The 20,443-nt window shown below is 47.1% G+C and overlaps 1 protein-coding gene across 4 annotated transcripts in view; it reads left to right on the top strand.

The window, feature by feature from the left end:
• ptpn12 (protein tyrosine phosphatase non-receptor type 12) overlaps nt 1–19,576 on the top strand; it is a 32,197-nt gene extending 12,621 nt beyond the window's left edge. The window contains exons 2-18 of one of the 4 annotated variants that reach the window (XM_077006460.1): nt 4,533–4,641; nt 5,221–5,297; nt 7,841–7,936; nt 8,136–8,174; nt 8,480–8,551; nt 8,969–9,028; nt 9,138–9,280; nt 9,938–10,004; nt 10,095–10,172; nt 10,260–10,358; nt 11,216–11,301; nt 13,534–14,408; nt 17,201–17,272; nt 17,973–18,043; nt 18,140–18,173; nt 18,451–18,555; nt 18,668–19,576. In XM_077006460.1, coding sequence (XP_076862575.1) covers nt 4,533–4,641; nt 5,221–5,297; nt 7,841–7,936; nt 8,136–8,174; nt 8,480–8,551; nt 8,969–9,028; nt 9,138–9,280; nt 9,938–10,004; nt 10,095–10,172; nt 10,260–10,358; nt 11,216–11,301; nt 13,534–14,408; nt 17,201–17,272; nt 17,973–18,043; nt 18,140–18,173; nt 18,451–18,555; nt 18,668–18,729 — 2,145 coding nt within the window. In that variant the 3' untranslated portion in view covers nt 18,730–19,576. Of the gene's footprint in view, nt 1–4,532; nt 4,642–5,220; nt 5,298–7,840; nt 7,937–8,135; nt 8,175–8,479; nt 8,552–8,968; nt 9,029–9,137; nt 9,281–9,937; nt 10,005–10,094; nt 10,173–10,259; nt 10,359–11,215; nt 11,302–13,533; nt 14,409–15,408; nt 16,098–17,200; nt 17,305–17,972; nt 18,044–18,139; nt 18,174–18,450; nt 18,556–18,667 lie in introns of those variants that run through there. The other 3 variants (XM_077006461.1, XM_077006463.1, XM_077006462.1) reach the window with 3 other exon arrangements.
• The last annotated feature ends 867 nt before the right edge of the window (nt 19,577–20,443 follow it).

Raw genomic sequence — 20,443 nt, 5'->3', positions numbered from 1 at the left:
CTTCTCTTGTTCTTAACATCACAAAACAGTAAGGAAATTATGCCACTTGGATAACTGTAATCAGTTGTGTGAATAATGGTATTGGGTCATTCCATATAAACTCAACCAATGGAAAGTTTGAAGGGATTCTGAGGTGGTCAAGCGGGGACCAATCCAAATTTTGTTTGATTTGACATGGAATGACCCTATTCTAACTTTCTTCATGACCATTTCCAATCTTCTGCCTTCTCTGAGGCAACATGATTAATGATGGTGTCATTTAAATTTTTAAAGGCACATCCAGATGTGTTATGGGCATGTGAAAAAGTATGTGCAAAATTTGTTTTAGTAAAATAAAAATTAATTAAAAAAAACTTGATGTATTAAAGCACACAGATTTAAATTTGAATATTTAATGTTTTCTTTTTTTTAAAGCTCAGATTGTCCATTTCCAGGAAGAAAGTTTGTAGATACCGGTAATTGGATGTGGGCACATTATGGCAGTGCGAATTCAGGGGGGAGTGTATGAAAACAAAGCATAATGCACTCTCTCCGAGGCTTAAGATGATATTTTCATATTGTGTGGTTTTTTTCTTCTGGTGATTTTGAAGTGAACAAGTACTTAGACACGTACACCATGCACTTCATGAGAAGCCGAGTTGATGTTTTAATGGTGGCTGTGTTTCTGCCAGCCTGTAGTGTAGAGATCAGGCTGCTACTGACAGAACGTTGCTAATACCTCAGCCACAGAACCCACAACACAGAAGTGTATTTCTGTGTTTGTTTCTGTGTGTGTGTGTGTGTGTGTGTGTGTGTGTGTGTGTGTGTGTGAGGCAGAGCATGATGCTGGAGGAGAAGCTGAGAGTTGGCATGATGATGGATGATGATGGTGGTCATGTGCCTGTAAATCCATGTCCTGTAGTGTTTCATCCCACTGGTGTAGCTTAATGTGTAATTTTTCATTATATACTATTATCAGTTTTTATATGCTAATTACTAATCACAATAAATATCTGGGTTTTGAGAATGGAAATGCAGTGGGATGTGATGAACATCAAGGCTTGTGGGGTTCTTTTTCTGTGTGTGTGTGTGTGTGTGTGTGTGTGTGTGTGTGTGTGTGTGTGTGTGTGTGTGTGTGTGTGTGTGGCTTGTGATGTGTTCAGTAAGCTAGGAGGGCGTTGCCATGCCCTGCCTCAGCAGAATCCCATGGGGGTCTGGGAGGGGCTTGCAGGGCTGCCATGTGGATTGGAGCGAAGGTGTATAACGGGCCAATGAGAGAGAGCCCAATTTAACTGTGTCACGCCGGTTATTGTTCTGCTCTGGTGCTGACAGAAACGGAAACATTACACCCGACCCCCCCCCCACCCCCATCACCATCACCACACACACATACACACACACACACACACACACACGTGGGTGTGTGCGTACATGCATGTAAACGCAAGCACACACACACACACACACACACACACTTCTATCCTAGCTCCCACACACAAACCAGCACCATTTCCTGTGTAACTTGGGCAGCCTAAAAAAGGCTTGCGGGGGGCAGAGACCTCACTCCTGAAGCAGGATTCTTCTCTCAGGCCTGGTTAGCCTGAAAGAGCTCCAACAGCTTGAGGGGCAAGAGAGCACGATGGGAATGAAACAATTTACTACACAGACAGACAGACAGACAGACATATGTGCTGTCTGTGTGGACCTGCACACTCACTGCCGTGACTGGTATTGAGAGTTTCGCTCGTTCCTGCTTTATTTCCTCTTGTGACATGCCTTCTGCTCTCCAGCATGTCTCCATTGTGTGAGGAGCTGACGTGACTGCGGAAGAGAGCCCCGTGAACACAGGGCCTTCCTGGCCACCGAGGCCAGCACAGGACACACTGTAGCCCTGTTATTCTGAAGTGATGCGTTTATAGTTTTCTGTTTTGCACTTGGTTTTTCTGTTTTTATTCAGAACATTAAACAACAAACAAGCATTTGTTTAGAACATTTGACCTTGAGATAGAAATTTGAATGTAACAGTTTAATTTGAAACAGCACAAAAGCAGTTTTTCCACAGCTCAAAGCATTGCAACCAGAGTAAGCGGTTGAATTTGGCAGGTCATTTACCTCCTTCATGAAATGCTTAAAGAAAGTAAATTTATCTGTTGATGCTACAAAATCATTTTATTTCATTAGACACTAAAAATTACTTCAAATGTGTAGAAATTGTAGTTTTTATAATCATTTTATAAGAATACCTCTGGGTTTAGTGTCAAGAGGTCATTAATACCTCTGGGTTTAGTGTCAGAGGTCATTAATACCTCTGGGTTTAGTGTCAGAGGTCATTAATACCTCTGGGTTTAGTGTCAGAGGTCATTAATACCTCTGGGTTTAGTGTCAGAGGTCATTATACCTCTGGGTTTAGTGTCAGAGGTCATTAATACCTCTGGTTTGGCATAGGGAAGGGTGATGGGTTATTTCATAAAGCAGAAGTTTTCACCAGTTTGTTTAATTGAAGCCAGACTGTACAGCCTGTCGTGCAGTGTTAAAGGACACATCTGCTCTAGTTTGGGCTTTTGCTCGCTGGATAAGTGACGGGTCCAGTTTAGGTAAGGACCTTTGGTAAGGTAACTCTCTGTGAAGAGTTCATTGAAGTCATACTGGAGCTACACTGTTCTATGCTGCAGTTCAGTATAGAGTATGGTTATGAAATGTTGTTTTTTCATCCGTTTTTGTTTTTTCCTTCGTCCTTTTTGATAAAAATAATAAAATGTTCAAGGGTAATATGTTTAAATGTAAATTGAATGTAAAACCACGTCCACAAAGGAAGGTGTATGGAGCAATAGGCTGCCTGAGCTGGTCCTGGAGAGTTCAGATCTGCCTGTCGAATGTAAATAGCTTGTTTCTTCAGGATAAGAAGGTGCTGGTATTGTGTGACTGTGTATGTGGTCTGGGCCTCTTGGTCTTGTGCTTGATGTCTCTGATGAAAATTTAATTCACATGAGACCAGAATAGCTGTAACGTAATTACTGTGTGCCTGAGAGGGAGCTGTTCTCCAGCAAGTGCTCAGGCTTGTAAGTACCACCCCCACCTCATTCTTAGTACCACCTGCACCCCACTCTTAGTACCACCCCCACCCCACTTTTAAGTACAACCCCCAGGACATTAACCTTCTCTCTTCCTCTAACCCAACAAAAAAAATCAATAGTAGTTAATGTAGATCTTTATACTACTGAACAGATCAGTGTAGGACATTTAAATACTGCCATGGTGCATGTTTGAGCATTTTAACAAAAAAAACACTTTGGAATGTATTCCATTGTTTTTGTGTTTTTCAGGTAGTGTATTGTATAGTGTGAACAAAGGATATATAGATTTCACGGTTTTACCTATCTGTAAAACACATGAGACTCAAGTTTTGGTTGTCTTCAGTTGAAAATCCTGTGAGTGTCTTGCTGACCACAGTGGAGCCTCCCTCTTCCTTCTGTGTAATGTGAGAAGTGTTACTGTGGCGCTGCGTTCTGTCCTGCCGAGAGGAGGCCCGTCTTTCACGCATGCTCACGGAAACCAGGCCACCCACGCTACTCCTCTCAGAGCCCGACAGGAAAGCAAAAGAGAGCGAGAGCAAATGAAAGAGAGAGAGAGAGAGAGAGATTTAAAGATGCTGACCTGGTTTGGAAAGAAGTGTGGATTCAGATCACACTTCTAAGATAATTAATTTACCTTTAAAATTTCATATACTGTATATAAAATATATGCACACGTCACATCTTTTGTCATGAAGATTGCAGCGCAAGGTAGTGAGCTGCTTTATCGTCTGTTAGATTCCAACAAGCCTTCATCAGTCCAGATGCATGTGCTTAGCTGCTCTTTAGCTGGAGTGAGTTCCTCCCTGGCGTGATTCTTGGAGCTGGCTTCCTCACCCCACGCTCGGGCTGGACCACAGCCTCCTGCATGGACGTAATTTGGGGGGGGACGGGGGGGGGGGACATGTCCCCCCCACTTTTTCAAAAGCGGGTTTTGGTCCCCCCCCCCCCCCCCCAGTTTTTATGGTTAAAACCAAATATTTAAATAGCGACAAATCCATGTCCCCCCCACTTTTTATTACAAAATGACGTCCATGGCCTCCTGGCTCATGCTGTGTACGATGGGGATCTCCTTGCAGGTTGAATTTGTTTGTCCTTAGTCTTCACAGCAGGTTGTGTGCACTGTGTTGAAAATACACTGTGGGTCCTCCTACAGCATGACGCTGTACATCTAGTTCAACTGGAAGTGTGTTTGTGTGTGTCTGTGTGTGCAGAAGGTAGGGGCAGGCTTGATTTATAATGTATTTCTGGAGGCCTTGGTTCATGGCCTGTAAGTCAGGCAAGGCCCTCTGGGAGCAGTATTGGCTCCGCCCACCTCCGTGTGTGAAACGTTCATTGTCCTGTTGTCTTGCCATCTCATTGATTTCTGCTGTGAAACACTTGTCCAACGCATCAGTCCTGTCACATGATAAAACAGAATGAGGTAAACGTTGTCTTCTGTTAATGTTGTTTCTCTCTCTTCCTCCCCCGCCCCCCACACAGAGATTACGCAGATTATCAACCAAATACAAAACAGAGAAAATCTACCCCACCAACGTTGGTGAGAAAGAAGAGAATGTGAAAAAGAACAGATATAAAGACATACTACCATGTAAGTAATCCTCTCCCCTGTGTCATGTCTGTGTTGTCCAGGCTGTGGTTCAGTGGAGCTGACTGAGCCTGGCATTACTCCCGTGTAAAAGTCCTGTGGCAGGATTTTAGGTTATAGGGTTTTTACTCTGTTTTGACCCACTAATTAACTGATTATGAAGAGTTGAAGCAATGTTTCTATATGAAAATGGGATGGTATGACCAGAATCTGCAATATGACCATTGGTGTTTGTTTAAGCAAGGCCCTGGTCATGTTTCAGTTCTGTCAAGCGCTGGATTAATAACCATTACGCTTGCTCATGGCTGAAATCCTTAGGTCTGTTGCGTGTGCTGTAAGATCTGAGGAAAGGTCTTGTGTGATTCTGGGAAAGGCCCTGCCCCGCCCTCTTCTGCTCTCGTGATTTTTGTCATTCTTGCTATGATGAAAGTGAAAATTTACTTCACATGTCCAGGCTAAACCAGTTTTAATTTTATACTGTAAAGTTAAATGTACGTGGTCACCTGTAATGTGCATTATGACCTCAGTCAGTATGTGTTGTGTGTGTTGTCCACTTTTTCACTGCCTTTCTCATCCTTTCAGTTGATCACAGTCGAGTGAAAGTCACATTAAAAACGTCCAATCAGGACACCGATTACATCAATGCAAACTTCATCAAGGTACAAAACACTTTTTTGTGGCTATTGCATGTGTGAGAGTGTGTGAGAGTGTGTGAGAGTGTGTGAGAGTGTGTGAGAGAGTGTGAGTGTCAGTGAGTAGGCGTGGGTGGGCAGGGAAGCAAGAATAGGGCGGTTAAACGGATGTGGAGATAATTGTTAATCAACTTACTGCAACACACACACACACACACACACTAGACAAGTTCTGTGACTCCATCTCCTGCTGACAGCAGTGCTTTTGGACTAAAATAGCAGAGAAAGAAAATAAAGTACAAAGTACAAAATGCACCTTAGCATTTAATATCTGAGAATGCATGCCTATGTTTAGAAAGCATGTGGACATTAGGATTCTGAACTCCTCATGCTAGTGTAAAACCTCAGACTTGATGATCCCCAGTGGATATGGAAGAGGAGATGCCTGCGTTGTTCTCAGCATGGTTGTAACGCACGCTTTGTGCAGGCAGCTCTCCACGCCTCACTGCTGTATTCTTCAGCCCATGGCCCAGAAATCAAACACATCTGCACAAACGCACTTTGAGAAGTCCTGGACCGATGAGACAGAATGAGGAAGCAAAGGTCTTTTATTAATTTTACCTCATGATGTAAGAGTATGATATAAATTCTCCACCTCCTAAAAGTACTAGGATTATACCAACAATAAATACGAAAGTATAATAATCATTAGAAATGAATGATAAAATGCAATGCTGTGAAACGTAATGGTGGTAAACTAGATTTAAAAAGCGTATTTAAAAGGTGTCACTGCGGTTAAATCTTGTATAGACTACGACATCGGCAGTACTGGTTGGGCTGATATTAATTCTGTTTGTAACAGTGGTGTACGTGTAGATGTGCTGTGCACAGGCAACGCCTTGCCCCGTGTGCTCAGTGAGCGACTTTGCTTTATAGTGGCGTTACATCCAGCAAGGACGTCTCCTCTGGGGGGGAACGTACGCACGCAGGAATGGCCAGGCGAATTACATCAGGTGAAAGCCATCACGGGAGGTTCAGCCTTGGAGAATGTTGGAAGCAGTTTGCCTCAGCCGCTTGACAAGACAGAAGCGTCGTCTTATAAGCGTATGTTGAGCTCCATTGTTGGCTCCGTCTTTATGAATAAAGCAGCATGGTGACTACAGAAAACATGTCTGCATCTTGATTAGTAAACGTGTCCAGAGGCATTACATGGCCGCCTTACTATGCAGCATAAAAATAAACCGACAGATTGCGAAGAGAGCCAAAAAAGGGTCATCAGAGGGAAAACAAAGTAGAAGGCTGAGTTACCCAGACTGGCTTGAGTTTGGTCCGTTAATGTAAGACTGTTAAGAACAAAAAGCAACCAAAAATTCCTGTCAGAAAAAGATGAGGTCAGTTGGCCACAGGGTGTTTATCGAGAGCATTAGGATAAATGCTCCTGAACATCTATTTCATCATGTAGTTTATTGCTGCTCAGCATAGCAGTGGTCATTCTAAATTAGTTCTTTTTTTAGAGATGTGCGCAGTTCTATGTCAGACTCAGCTCATCTCACGCCTGTTTACATCTCCATGCAGGCAGCATGAAAGTGACATTTTGAACTCCACAGTGAAATTCTGGTACTGCTGAAATAGCTGGAAGTTAGACAGCGAAGAAGGGAGAAGATGCTAGCACTTTCTTCAGAAGTACTCTTTTGAGCACTTGGTAGAATACCGAACGTGATGTGTAATTTGTTGTGTGTTTGCTATATGGTTGGGGTTGTCATGCTAGTATCAAACACAGAGCTAGTAATCACTTTCTACTAGCATGTATACTCCCAATTCCATACATTTTTCACAGAAGGACTTTTAATGTCTCATCATCTTCTCAAACTGTGCTTTATGTTGCACTGTCTGACTGAATGATTGAGTTTCAGAATTGCAAGCACACCATGTTCACAGTTTTTTTTGGATAGTGATTATTTGACTTGACAAGAATTCAACAAGAAATTGCAGTATCTGAGGTATCATAATGGCTGTCAGTTTGGAGTCAAACATGATTATAACAATGTGCTGTTCTGTCTGGTTTTTAATTAACTCAATTTAACAAAGAACAGAATTTTAGTAAAATTGGACATTATAGTTTGAGAAACATGCAGACATTGTTGCCATCCATATATTCATACTTCCTCTCTGTGGTCTTCAAATGTCAGTGCAGTAATGTCGATTTTGGCAGACAGAGTCCTGTTAGATTTGAATTCCCAGTTGAATTTTCACATTTTAAATATAAGACAAAGCTAATTATGTGAATATTTGACTTTCCAATAATTTGGTAACTGTTATTTAGGGAACATGTCAATGCATCAGGACATCTACAAGTTTAGTTAAGTTTTTCTTGGGCTAGAAAAATGTATGTTGTTATAACCAAATACATTCCAAAAAACATTTCAGAATCTGTGCAGGTGCGTGGCCACTTTTACATGGCTGCGTCCTGATGGTCGGGACACTTCTCTGTAAGATGTGTGATGCTTCTACTAGTGTTCGCTACTGTGCCCTGCCTGTGTATTTAAGTGTCGATTCTTGTGTGTGTGCAGGGAGTAGATGGGCCGAAGGCCTACATCGCCACGCAGGGCCCCCTGCCCAACACGGTCATCGACTTCTGGAGGATGAACTGGGAGTACAATGTTGCAGTGAGTGCTTGCCCTTACACGTGGGTGGGTGTGTGGGTGGGTGCATGTGTGGAAATATGTGTTGGTTAACCCCATCACCACCTCTTCCACAGTTTTTGCATGTACAGTAAATCATGTATGGCCTGTTGAGTTAATTGACTATTTTCTGATGAGACTCTGACTGTTAAAGTGACTTACCTGACTCCCCTGTGTTCTGTAGATCATTGTGATGGCGTGTCGTGAATTTGAAATGGGCAGGGTGAGTGACTGTGACGCTCCTGCTACATCATACTCATTAAACCCTGATGTGTTTGGGCACCAGATACTGCTTAGTACCAATTTGCTGTGTAATTATCTGAGAATCTGAGAGCTTGCTCCTTTAATTCTAGCAGTTCAGTGAGTTTCACAAGCTTTAATGTGGATCATGTGGTTCAATCTGATTTAGTCATAATCTGTATGATGATTTGTTTTTATATACCCTGGTAACTCAGGTAGAGATCTTTTATCTGTCGTCCCAGTTGGTGGTGCTGGCTTGAAATAATGACATCTGTTTCCTGTCTGCAGAAAAAATGTGAGCGGTACTACCCCCAGTTCGGAGATGAGCCCATGTCTTTTGGCCCTTTCAGGATCTCCTGTGTGAGTCACGGCTTCCTGACTACATTTCCCAGCATGCCTGACACACAAACAGGGAGGCTGTACGGAGTGCCGTATCGGTTTTCATTCGCTCTTTTAACCTCATCAACGTTAATAAGCGTTTGATACTAGGACCGTCTTTTGATGCTCATCAGATTACCAAAAGATGTAAGCAACTGGCAGTAGCTGGACATCCGTGAACTGCAGTCAGCTAGTTCAGTTCTGATTTCTAAGGTGTGGTGTTCTGCTGTTACTGCTGTGAATTATTTAGTAACTACATCGATACTGATATGAAAGCTTGTAGCTACAAGAGAGGAAAATGGGAGTGGGGAGGCCGCAGTAGTTCTGTGACCTGAGGAGTTAAGTCGGTGAAACAGAGAGAGCTCATTAACTCTGCCATCTTGTTCTTTTGTTCTTCAGGAACCGGAACAAAAGGAACAGGACTTCCACATCCGCAGCTTAACGGTCGAGTTTGAAAACGTGAGTCCCAAGCACGCTCAAGCTCCTTAGCTCTGTGTGTGTGTCAGGACAGCAGGGTAACCTCTTCATCTGACCCCACCCCCTCTTCCTGACTCTCCTCTTCCCCCAGGAGACCCGTAGAATAACGCAGTTCCATTACATCAACTGGCCAGACCATGACGTACCCTCATCCTTCGACTCCATATTGGACATGATTGCACTGATGAGGCAGTACCAGGAGCATGACCATGTCCCTATCTGCGTGCACTGCAGGTAGCGTGGCACGGATCGTTTCCAGCAGACCCGAGACAGTCCAGGGCTGTATTGTTGCTCAGTTCTCTACAGGGGGTCACTCGCAGAGATCAAAGGTGACATCATGTCTGCCCCCCCCCTTTGCCTGTAGGAGGTGGAGAGGCAGGGGGCTCTCTCCAAGGGGAGACGAGCACTAAACCACCAACTCTTTCCTGTCTCTTTCATCTCTGCCCTTAATGAATGGTACTCAGGAAGTACCTTTAGGCAGATCATTACTGACCCAGCTGAAGCCATATGGATTGGCTCAGGGTGAAGTTATTTGCACATAAACACCAATGGTGCACATGAACTGGAGGCTGGGTGAGAGAGGCCTGTGAGTCTTCAGCTTGGTGTAATCCTCGACATGACAATTACGTGCGTGTTAGATTGATGAAGTCACATGGCTCATATTTGCTGATGTGAATGGCTTCAGGTTCAACTAAAGTCACTCTTCTGTGTGTTGAGATGTCCTAACGTTATTGGTGTGAATGTTGATTGGTAGCTGCGTGAGCGTTTGCAGTCTGAGTGACGTGGACCCTGTGTAGTGTCGTGCCGAGGCGTTTGCGTGTGATCTGGGCAGCCCTGTGGTGTGGAGACACGTGTGCCCGGGAACTGAACGTGTGCTGTCTGCGTTTGCAGTGCTGGATGTGGGAGAACAGGTGCCATCTGCGCCATCGACTACACGTGGAACCTGCTGAGAGCCGGGGTAACCATCCTACGCCTCGCGCCTGCCTTTGTGCTTTTGTCTCTTCGGCTTGTCCACCTAATGCAGCGTCTCTGACGCTCTCCCTTGCAGAGGATTCCGGAGGACTTCAACGTGTTCCAGCTGATTCAGGAAATGCGGACGCAGAGACACTCGGCTGTCCAGACCAAGGTGAGCGCTGCAGCAGGAAGAGGAGAGGCCTGGAGGTGATTGTGTTCTAAAACACCTCGTCTCCTCTCCTTCCTGTCTCTCGTGCAGGAGCAGTACGAGTTGGTCCACAGAGCCATCGCGCAGCTTTTCGAGAAGCAACTGTTGCTGTTGGAGAGTCCCACGACCTCGGAGCTGACAGATGGCATGGTGAGATTCCCTGTTGGCTCCCGCCGGCCGGCGCTGGCCAGCCTTCAGGCCGCCTCACCGCCACGTGACTGCAAGGGGTCACGCACCTACTGCATGAGGGTTGCTTATGGGTCAGGAGGAGGAGAGGGACCGGGACGATGGGGGAGGGGCACTCGGTACATCACAAGGCAAGAAAAAGGGCAAAGCCCTAAGTGTGTGCGTCAGATGGCACTTATCCAAGAGCTAGAGCTCACTTCCTGTTTGTATGGCAGAAGATCGCTGACATAATGCTCCCATAATGCCTCGAGAGCCTGAGAATCAGCCCACATCTGGCACTGAACACAATATCTCTCTCTTATATACACACACACTCACACACACTCACACTCAGCCTCTGTCCAGTGAACACATAATGGCTGGCTACTACTCATAGACAGACAGACACACACACACACACTCTCTCTATTTAGGACTTATGCTGTGAATTCGTTGATAAAGATCAAATATTTGCGGCGTCCCTAGCTCCCTGTGCTTTTCCCGTTACCATGGTGGCCAGTAACTGCTGGATGTGTGCATGCAGCCCGGCCTGCTCCAGCACACGGACACCCAGTGCTGGTGCCCACGCCACACCCCCTCACGTGGATCAACACCACAGCTTAAAGCCATGGGTTTATGCTCCAGTAGATTGGAGTAGGTTTGGTGTTTTCTGCAACTAGTACAAGATCGGGAGAAACGTTCGATCCTTCTGAGCTTTCGTTCCCATGTAGTTCATCTATTTTGAATTGTATCCTTTATTTAACACGAACATTCGGCCACTGCTTTAATTGGCTTGTTTTGTGTTCTGTCACATGTTCACCGTTGCCTCCCACTTATTGAAGGACGAAGGCAGTCCGGAAAAACCCGGGCAGAACTCTGATGAGGAGCGATGGGACACGCCCCCGCCTAAACCTCCCCGCATCCGGAGGTAAGACCCCACCCCCTCCCCTCTTTCACCGCCCCTGCTCTTCGGAAGGTTGTGTGGCTTGGTTCCGCCCACCCCTGGGGGCGGGTTTTGCTTCCTGCTGAAGCCCTCTGCGAGGCGAGTGGGTGGTGTGGTCCCGACCCGGCGCGGCGAGTGGGTTTTGATGTGGACGGCGAGCGGGCCAGCCCCTCTCACCTTCCCTCGCTCTCACACTACTCTCCTTTTTCTTTTATTCTTCCTCCCCTCTTTCTCACTCTCTCTGCAATAGTCTGCAGCTGTCTCTTGGTATCTCCCGTTGGTCTGTTGCTGTGTCTTTTGCATCACCTCGCCCAGCCACTAGGGGCCTCTTTGAGGAAGCTTTGTTTTTGTCTGTGATACCATGAGATGTGTTTTCCACAGCAGTTGGGAGCCACTGGCGTTTTGACCTCGGGTGCCTGCGTCCTGCTGTGCTTGCATATGAGAGTCTGGTCCCGTGAGTGACCCTCACGCAGCAGAGGTCGCTCGCTCTGATGTCACCACTGCGCAGAGCTCCGACTCACTCTGCACTCAAGAAATCATGAAGTCATGATAGGAAACCGAAGACAGGAAACGTCTGGCCTCACCGTCTCCCTGTGAAGGTTTTTACGATGAGATAAAGAGCGAGTGTCTCCCTCTACCAAGTGCATGACGGCAGTCCTGCGAACGTGTGCACGAAACGTGAAGCTCCAGAGTACACACACATCTGCGTGTGTGTGAGTGTGTGAGAGATCCCAGAGGATGATCCTGGCCTTCCTGCGTTGTCCATCAATATGGGGAAAGCAGAGATGCTGGGAGCGACTCCATCAGGCCATCTGCTAAAGGAACGCTGGCTATGGCCTTTACGTGACCTTTGTGGGTGCGCGCATATGTGTACCTTGCGTCTGTGCCTGTGAAAACATGCCCGCCTGATTTTTACTTAGACTGCTCCTTCACTTCCTTGTGTTCTGTCCATTTTAGTAGTATGATCACATACTGAAGTTGTGCAGAGAGGGTTACAAGCCCACAAAGAGGAATTAGAATGGTGCGTGCGTGTGCGTGTGTGTGTGCGCGCATTCACATGCATGGAAGCCCAAGAGGGAGAGCAAAATGGAACTGGAATTAAACCGTTCATCATTGTTACCGAGCTTGCAGCCTGATGCCCCCGTAGGACTGCAGGTGGTGAGGCCAGGTTTCATAGCCTGCCTTGGGTCTGCATATGCACAAGAGCAGAAGTGACCCCTGACCCCAACAGATAGGGTGCGGTTAGGATGCCTTCACTGTCGTTCTTGTTCGCGTCTTTGTGAGTTTGTAATAAGTTACAGCAAAGCCAAAACAGCTGCTGTGGTGGGTCATGCATCAGCGCTGCCTCCAGGACCCCTGCCTCTACACCCTGCCTCCAGGACCCCTGCCTCTACACCCTGCCTCCAGGACCCCTGCCTCTACACCCTGCCTCTGCCTCCACGCCCTGCCTCCAGGTCCCCTGCCTCCAGGACCCCTGCCTCCAGGACCCCTGCCTCTACACCCTGCCTCCAGGACCTCTGCCTCCAGGACCTCTGCCTCCAGGACCTCTGCCTCCAGGACCCCTGCCTCCAGGACCCCTGCCTCCACGCCCTGCCTCCACGCCCTGCCTCCAGGACCCCTGCCTCTACACCCTGCCTCCACACCCTGCCTCTAGGACCCCTGCCTCTACGCCCTGCCTCCAGGGTTGTCCCTGGCATTTGCTGCACCTGCAGGTGCTCACCAGTCAGCAGCGCTGCCATCTGTGGTTGCTGTCAGGCGCCTCTCGTCGGGCACATGACCACATCCTCTTAGGAGCCTCAGAAAGCGTGTGTGTGTGTGTGTGTGTGTGTGTGTGTGTGAGGGGATTTCACACCAGGTCATTTGACTTCTTTGAGGTGACGGATTTTCCATATACATCTCAGTCTGTTGCGCTTATGTTGTAGAAGTTGGTTTAATGTGGCACTAGTAGCAATAGTACAGTCTAGTGATGTGGTGTTTCAGATTAAACAATTCAAAATTTCCTTCTATGAAAGGAGTTTAAATGTTAGAATTTCAAAATCAAATTTCTGTGTTGACATGTTTTTTTTTCTTGAAATTATGATATTGTTTCTGAAACCTGGACAAATACAACATGCCCCCTTGTGGTGACATTGAGAACTCATAATGCGTCCATCTGTTTGTCATAGTCTAGTGTCATAGTGGTCTTCCTTCAATATTCTTTTGTTCTCTGTGTGTCAGCTCTCAGGCAGAATGTGACGTGAAGGAGGAGATTTTACAGCCTCCAGAGCCCCACCCGGTGCCGCCCATCCTCACACCCTCCCCACCCTCGTCCTTCCCCACTGTGACCAACGCACGGCAGGACAACGACCGCTACCACCCCAAACCCGTCCTACACGTGCTGGCCTCCGAGCCGAACCCAGACCTCAACGAGAACTACGGCGGGCCCGCGGATGCGAGCCCGGTCTCTGCGCCGCCTGCCTCGCTGGCAGCCTCGTCGGCCAGCTCGCCCGCCCGCTCCGCCTCGCCCCCGGACGGCGCGGAGAAGCGGGTGGAGCGCAAGCTGAGCATCGAGATTAAGAAGGTGCCGTTGCAGGAGGGCCTGCGGAGCTTCGAAGGCAGCAGCTCCCTGCACCGCGTGCATGCTTTCAAAGCGCGCTCCAACACGGCCGGCAGCAGCAGTAGCAGCTCGCTGTCGGAGGACTCGGACAACCCGCCGCGCCCCAACAACCTGCCCCTGCGACGCCAGAAGGGCCACGCCACCTGGACTCGCTCCGCGCCGGACAAGGTCTCCTCGCCGGCCGAGCGATCACCCAGCCCCGCATCCGCCCCCGTCCACGCCCCCGTCCACGACCCCGACCCCGCCCCCGACCCCGCCCCTGCTCCAGCCCCTGAACCTGCGCCACTCAGGACTGCTCTGTGCTTCACCAACCCGCTGCACTCGGACCACTCCGACCCGGAGCCTGAGGACGCAGAGGGACCCAGCCCTGACTCCCGTTCCAGTGTTTCCACGGCAACCGCCACAGTTTCTGCTGCACCCCACGAGGACCACGCCCCCAGGAAGGTCACCTCCATGTCCATTGTCGGCCTGGGCTCCAAGGCCGACTCTGTGGCAGGTAGGCTAGACGGCCGTTCCCTGGTGTGGCTCTAGTCTGGGCTACAATAAGGTTGAGTTAGACAAGATGATGACCTGTAGATGGAATTCATCATCAGTTTATAATCTGGGTTTATTTATCACTGAGCTTGTATTGCAATAATCCCTCTTTTTGGACCAGAAAGTAAAGGAGACAGACCTGGGGCCTCATTTATAAAACTTTGCAAGGATTCCAGAGTCAAAGTGTGCGTACACACAAATAACATGAAACGGCTTTGGTAGCCTGAGCAGTGACATGACCAACACGAGTTTGACAGGCACCACGTAACCTCAGCTGTGGGTGGAGTTTGTTCCACAAGCTCGCTGTTGCTGAGGTGGGGAAAACCCTGCCCCATTTGAAAGTTCATGTGAGAACATGACCGGCTCAGCCACGGCGTGGTGTGACTGCAGCCAGCAAGGGAAGGTTTTCTGGCTGTCAGCTGTCTCCCTCATGCATCCAGACGAGCAGTGTCTGCACTGTAGACGCCCAGTGCTGCCTCCACACTGGAGAACAGTGAATATGAATATGCAGTGAATATGAATGTATAGAAACTGGTCTATACAAATAAATCAAGAAACTGCTTTACATGACCGAGTTGCCCAAATGTAGTAATTCTGGATCTGCATAGTGTAATATTGCCGTTGGGCATGAGGACGGTGATTTGGGCCTGTAATTCCCTCCTCCTGCCCCAGGGAATCCTGGGAATGGTTCTACCCATAGGCCAGGGTTTCTGAAAACATGCAGCCAATTTCCTTACATTTCTTTCTAAATCCCGATCGCTGTACAGGAAGTTATGTCTGCATGCTTCAGACCCATTTTTGTGCGTACGCACCTTTTTATAAAGGAGGCCCCTGGAAAGTGCAGTGTAACTTGAGTTTGTAACAAAACCCAGAATGAAATCCTCCTTAGTTCAGTCCTGTACCCAAGGCCTTAGAGCACTGGCTTCAGCTCAGTAAATCTGTCTCCATGTTGTTCCTCTTAGCTCCAGATGGAGAGTGCAGGAGCGGGTTTGTAGCGCCAGTCACCGCCTGGTGAACATCCTGCTGCTTCACACACCTGCAGCATTCTTGTGACTACAGATAAGGCTTATCCAGGACTAGGGTGCTGTGCAGAATTTTAATTGGAACACCTTTGTAGATCTAAGAGCTTTCTCAGAAGAGGGGTGGGTCTCCATGAGGTAACAGATTGTAGAGATAGCAATTTGAACGATTTGGCCAAGAAAAGTTGGGCATCTGATGTTTTCATTTGATTATATAGTACAGATTATTTATACTATTTTATTTAAAATAGATGCCAGTCACATTAGCTACATCAGGTGCCGTGCAGAACAAATGCAGACGTCACACACCAATAATTTCTGAGCTGTTGTGGAAATTTCTATTCTATTCAAAGTTTAAAAATTTTTAATTTTAAGTTTATTTTATTTTTTCTTTTTACCAAACCAACTTTAAGAAATATTTGTCATTCCTTAATTATAAAACATAAAAAGTTTTTAAAATGTCCCAAGTGACACAAAAGGTTTAAATGTCAAGCTGTAATAGTAATTTCCCACTATGGTGCATCACTAAAACATTTAAAGGCTTAGTCTTGGCGATAGCAGCATTTCATACGAGAGCCATGCCTGTCTGGTTCCTCCTCTCTTTCTGGCTTGGAATGGCACTGGTGGGGGGACTGATGGGGGGCACTGGTGGGGGGACTGATGGGGGGCACTGGTGGGGGGACTGATGGGGGGCACTGGTGGGGGCACTGGTGGGGGGACTGATGGGGGGCACTGGTGGGGGGACTGATGGGGGGCACTGGTGAGGGGGACTGATGGGGGGCACTGGTGGGGGGACTGATGGGGGGCACTGGTGGGGGGACTGATGGGGGGCACTGGTGAGGTGGGAATGTGTGTGATGCTGGGCTGCTCTGAGGGTGCTAACTCTGTTTCCTCAGGCCAGGGTGTGTTTTTCTTCTCTGTTTGAGAGTTGGCTGTCAGTGCCTTCGCTGGTCTGTGCGGGCACAGTCGGTGCCGTCTGGTTGTCTCACACACGGAGTACAGCTGGTGCTCCACGCCTGAGTGGCACTGTGGGGTTCCTCTCTCTTTCCTCAGGGTCTCTGCTCGAACACACCAGCGTGCCTCTGACCTCCTACCGTTCACTAACTGTCTGACTTCTTCCTCTCCTGCGCCTGCAAGGAAGGTGCCTGCTCCCTATTGGCCGTCCTGTTTTGGACATGCGTAAGATGCTCCCCGCATCTGCAACGCACCCGTCTTGACTGGCTCTTGTGATTGGGTGTTGATTCCGAGCTGAGGCAGGAGTTGATTGGTTGCATGTGCTGTGCAGTGTGCTGCATTGGGAAGGGGGCGGGGCTCTTCTTTGAGAAGCACTCTGCCGGTGCATGCAGTGCTGGAACCTGCGGCTGTGGAATCATGTGCTGGTGATGTGATGGGTGGACATCGCTAAACTCACCACTGCTGCTTCTGATTCACATTATTGCCACCTGTATTGTCTACACCTGTAGAGGACTGAAACTTGTCCTATAACCCTGTCAGGAAGCTGGTGGTGGTGGCTTGGCTTGTTGCAAGCTGGTTCCGGCTGTTTTTGACATCCAGAAATGGCATTATGGTGTGTTTGTGTGTGTGTGTTTGTGTGTGTGTGTTTGTGTGTGTGTGGTTGTGTGTGTGTGTGTGGTTGTTTGTGTGTGTTTGTGTGTGTGTGTTTGTGTGTGTGCGCGCGTGTGTGTGCGTGTGTGTGTGTGCATGTGGTTGGTAACTATGCTCTTGTCTGCTTCAGACAGTGACGAGAGTGAAGACTTGCCTCCCCCTCTTCCCAAAAGAACCCCCGAGTCCTTCTTTTTGGCCACAGGTGCGTCCCTGTCGTCTGCTGCCCTGCCGACCTGTTGTTCCACCTCCTGGCCACACGAGGGCATCAGAAGCAGCCACACAGCTGTTGTTTCCACACCTTTGTATTTTTGCCAGAGCTAAATGTGCATCCTCTTATGAATCCTGTGTTTTGCTCTTGGAGTAGTATTTTCCTGGTTTTGCTGAATGCTTCACCAGTGAGATCTGTGTTGTAGCAGGTCATGTCCAATATTGTTTATAACCATTAAGCTCTGTGCAAGAGTGTTTGTGTTTTTCAATGGGAGACGCTGCAGCTTTCTGGCAGAAATTAGTGATGTCTGCTGAGCAGCCTGTGAGTTGAGCTCACGAGAGAGTTTCCAGCTCCACTTACAGTCTCGTACGTACTGACCACTAAGGTGTTGTGGATATTGGTAAAACCCAACCTGCTTTAACTGATGCTTCTGGTCAAAGAGCAAGCAAGTCAGGTACCTGTACTTCAGATATGCAAAGCTGACCAACTATCTGTGAGTATTTTTACAGTAAAATGTATGTAACCAATAGATCACATCTGTATTTAGTATTACTGTATGCAGTAGTGAGTTGTTGTGATGTTCTATGTTCTGGTTTGCAAAAAGCTAAGAGTGACAGGAAAAAAACTCCACAGCGAGTGTGGGTAATTCTAGGGAGTTTTCCCTCTCACACACTGCTGTCCCCATCTTCTCCAGATCCAGATCCAGTAGATGTAACGGTGGAGCTGGGTGACAGAACAGAAGTGTTAGCAGAAGCCTCCCTCGTGGTGAGCCACATGTATGCCAATGACCCTTTTCACATTTAACCTTGTGAACTCTTGATAAAACCGAGGATTTCTCCTTCCTGTGTTTTAACCACTTAGGGAGCAAAGAACCCACAAACGAAAACTCCAGAAGGTAGGTGAAGTTTCATCATTCAAATGCACACACACCCACTTACACACACATTTCTCAAACCACTAACAGGAGTCTTTCATCCTTTTGACAGCTAATACTTGTAAAACACAAAAAAACACAAAAAATCCTCAGACACTCAAAGCTGCATTCAAACCGTATAAACCAGTGTGTCATTTCAGAACAACTTACAAGGAGGGTCTACCTGAGGCACAAAGTATTATAGTGCATAATTTCCTCATTTGTTAAGCAGTTATTGTATCCTTCATGTCTTTATCAGATGGAGGGCGGGAGAATGGAAAGACTTCAGAAGCTCTGGCGAGAAGCACAGGCACTACTCTCAAAGCGGACGCGAGGACGGAGAGGGAGGCCATCTCGGAGATGGGTGAGGGACCCCACTGGGGCAGCAACAGAGACCAAGGGCAGCAGCATTCATTCAGGCCAATTGAAGTCTCACCCAATAATTTCCCTTTTCTCTTGTTGATCCTGTTTTCCAGGATTTGGTAACCGTTGCACACAACCCAAAGGCCCAAGGAACCCTCCTTCACAGTGGACATAGTGATCAAGGACTCCTCACCTGACACAAAATCCACAGGCACGACACACTCACACACGACCCACTACCGTTGCCCGTCCCCTCCTCAAAGTGCCGCCGTTGAAGAGGGCTGGGCTCGCCAAGCCTCACCCAGTTTCCGACTAACACAATCAGTGTAGCTGTATAGGTAATCTTCCACCATGTAGTCCTGTTCCCGCTGCTCTGCGCCGACTGCTATAGGCTCACTGCACTGGTGCTACACTTTCTCTTTGCTGGGACCATAAAACTGCCTTATCCTCCTATAGCAAAAACCACACCAGACAAAGCTGCTCTAGTCCGGCCTGACTAGAGTGTGTCTGTGTCTCTTGTCAATCCTTCCAGGCTCCTACTATGACAAAAAGGTATGTATTCATAGGGACAGAGAACTACTGTTGTTATTGTAATTTTGGTTTTTGTTTCCACTTTTTGTTTTGAACCATTTTCCCTGCAACGTCTTAATAGCCATATATGCATTGTTTTATAGGTGTACAGGGCAAGTTGGTATATAATATGACAAATGTGATATCGCTAAGTATTCTTAATAACAGAAGATGTAAGAAATCTGTGCATGATGCCCCCATGTACGATGAACTGTAAATTATTTGCCCACCTATTATAACTGATACTTCAGGGTTGTTGTTTGTTGCTTTTTCCTTTTCAGTGTTTATAGTTCTTTTTCCAAAGGCTAGTTTTGTTTTGGTTTCTATGTTTTGGCCACTTCATGAGATGGCCCGGGCTCATCACTGTAATGATGCATTTTTGTAAATTGTATTCTAAAGGTTATTTTTGTATACGCTGTTTATTCTCATAAACCATTCCCTGTACCACTGGCCTCTCAGAGCCCGACTGTGCCTTTTTCGAGAGCGTGCTCATCCCGTCCGCTGTAACAGCATTTTTGTGCATGTGTATAACTGTGTGTGTGTGTGTGTGTGTGTGTGTGTGTGTGTGTGTGTGTGTGTGTGTGTGTATGAATGAGTGAGAGAGAGAGATTCACATCGTTGCATTCAAGCCTCTGGGATCTTGCTCAACAACCCTCCTACACAGACATGTTTGTATGTTGCAGAAATCAATCAACCTCAGTAAAAAAAAAAAAAAACATGTCAAGAGGAATGAACTTTTGTGGTCTGCTTTATTTCACACCAGTTACTCTGCACAATGCTGCTGTGACCCTGTGGCTTGCAACTGCGATCACTTGTGCTATTACCTTTTAATTAGACATGTGGGAAGAACTACATCTAGAGTTTTCCTCAAACATTCTAGATCCTCCCTTTTGCCCCCAGGTGGTGATCACACATAATAAGAAAACCTCCATGATAGTCTTACAATATATTGAGTCTGCAAGCATAAAATCTCAAGTCTCATTTGTACCCAATTTTTATGAATTTAGATGCTTGGCTCAAATGCTGCTACTGAGAGCAAGATGGTAGAGTGATACGGAGTGGAAAAATCTCTTCAATAATGATTCACTTAGAATTTCAGGGCATTTTGAAAGGTATGATAGCCCATGCTTGGGAGGAATGAGGGGATGTTTATTAAGAGGTTCCTATTCATTGGTTTTTTGAGTGATCATTTGGAGATTCCATTTGTCTTTGTCATTCCATTGCTACTCTATGTATTATTACTACTTGTTCAGATAATTTGAACATAAATGCATTCAACTCTGCAGACATTATTTATTGCTATTCTAGCCTGTTTCATG

This window comes from Brachyhypopomus gauderio, chromosome 5 (genome assembly GCF_052324685.1).
Source record: "Brachyhypopomus gauderio isolate BG-103 chromosome 5, BGAUD_0.2, whole genome shotgun sequence".
Lineage (NCBI taxonomy): Eukaryota > Metazoa > Chordata > Actinopteri > Gymnotiformes > Hypopomidae > Brachyhypopomus > Brachyhypopomus gauderio.
Note: the sequence above shows the minus strand (reverse complement) of the source record. Positions and strands in the feature narration are given on the sequence as shown.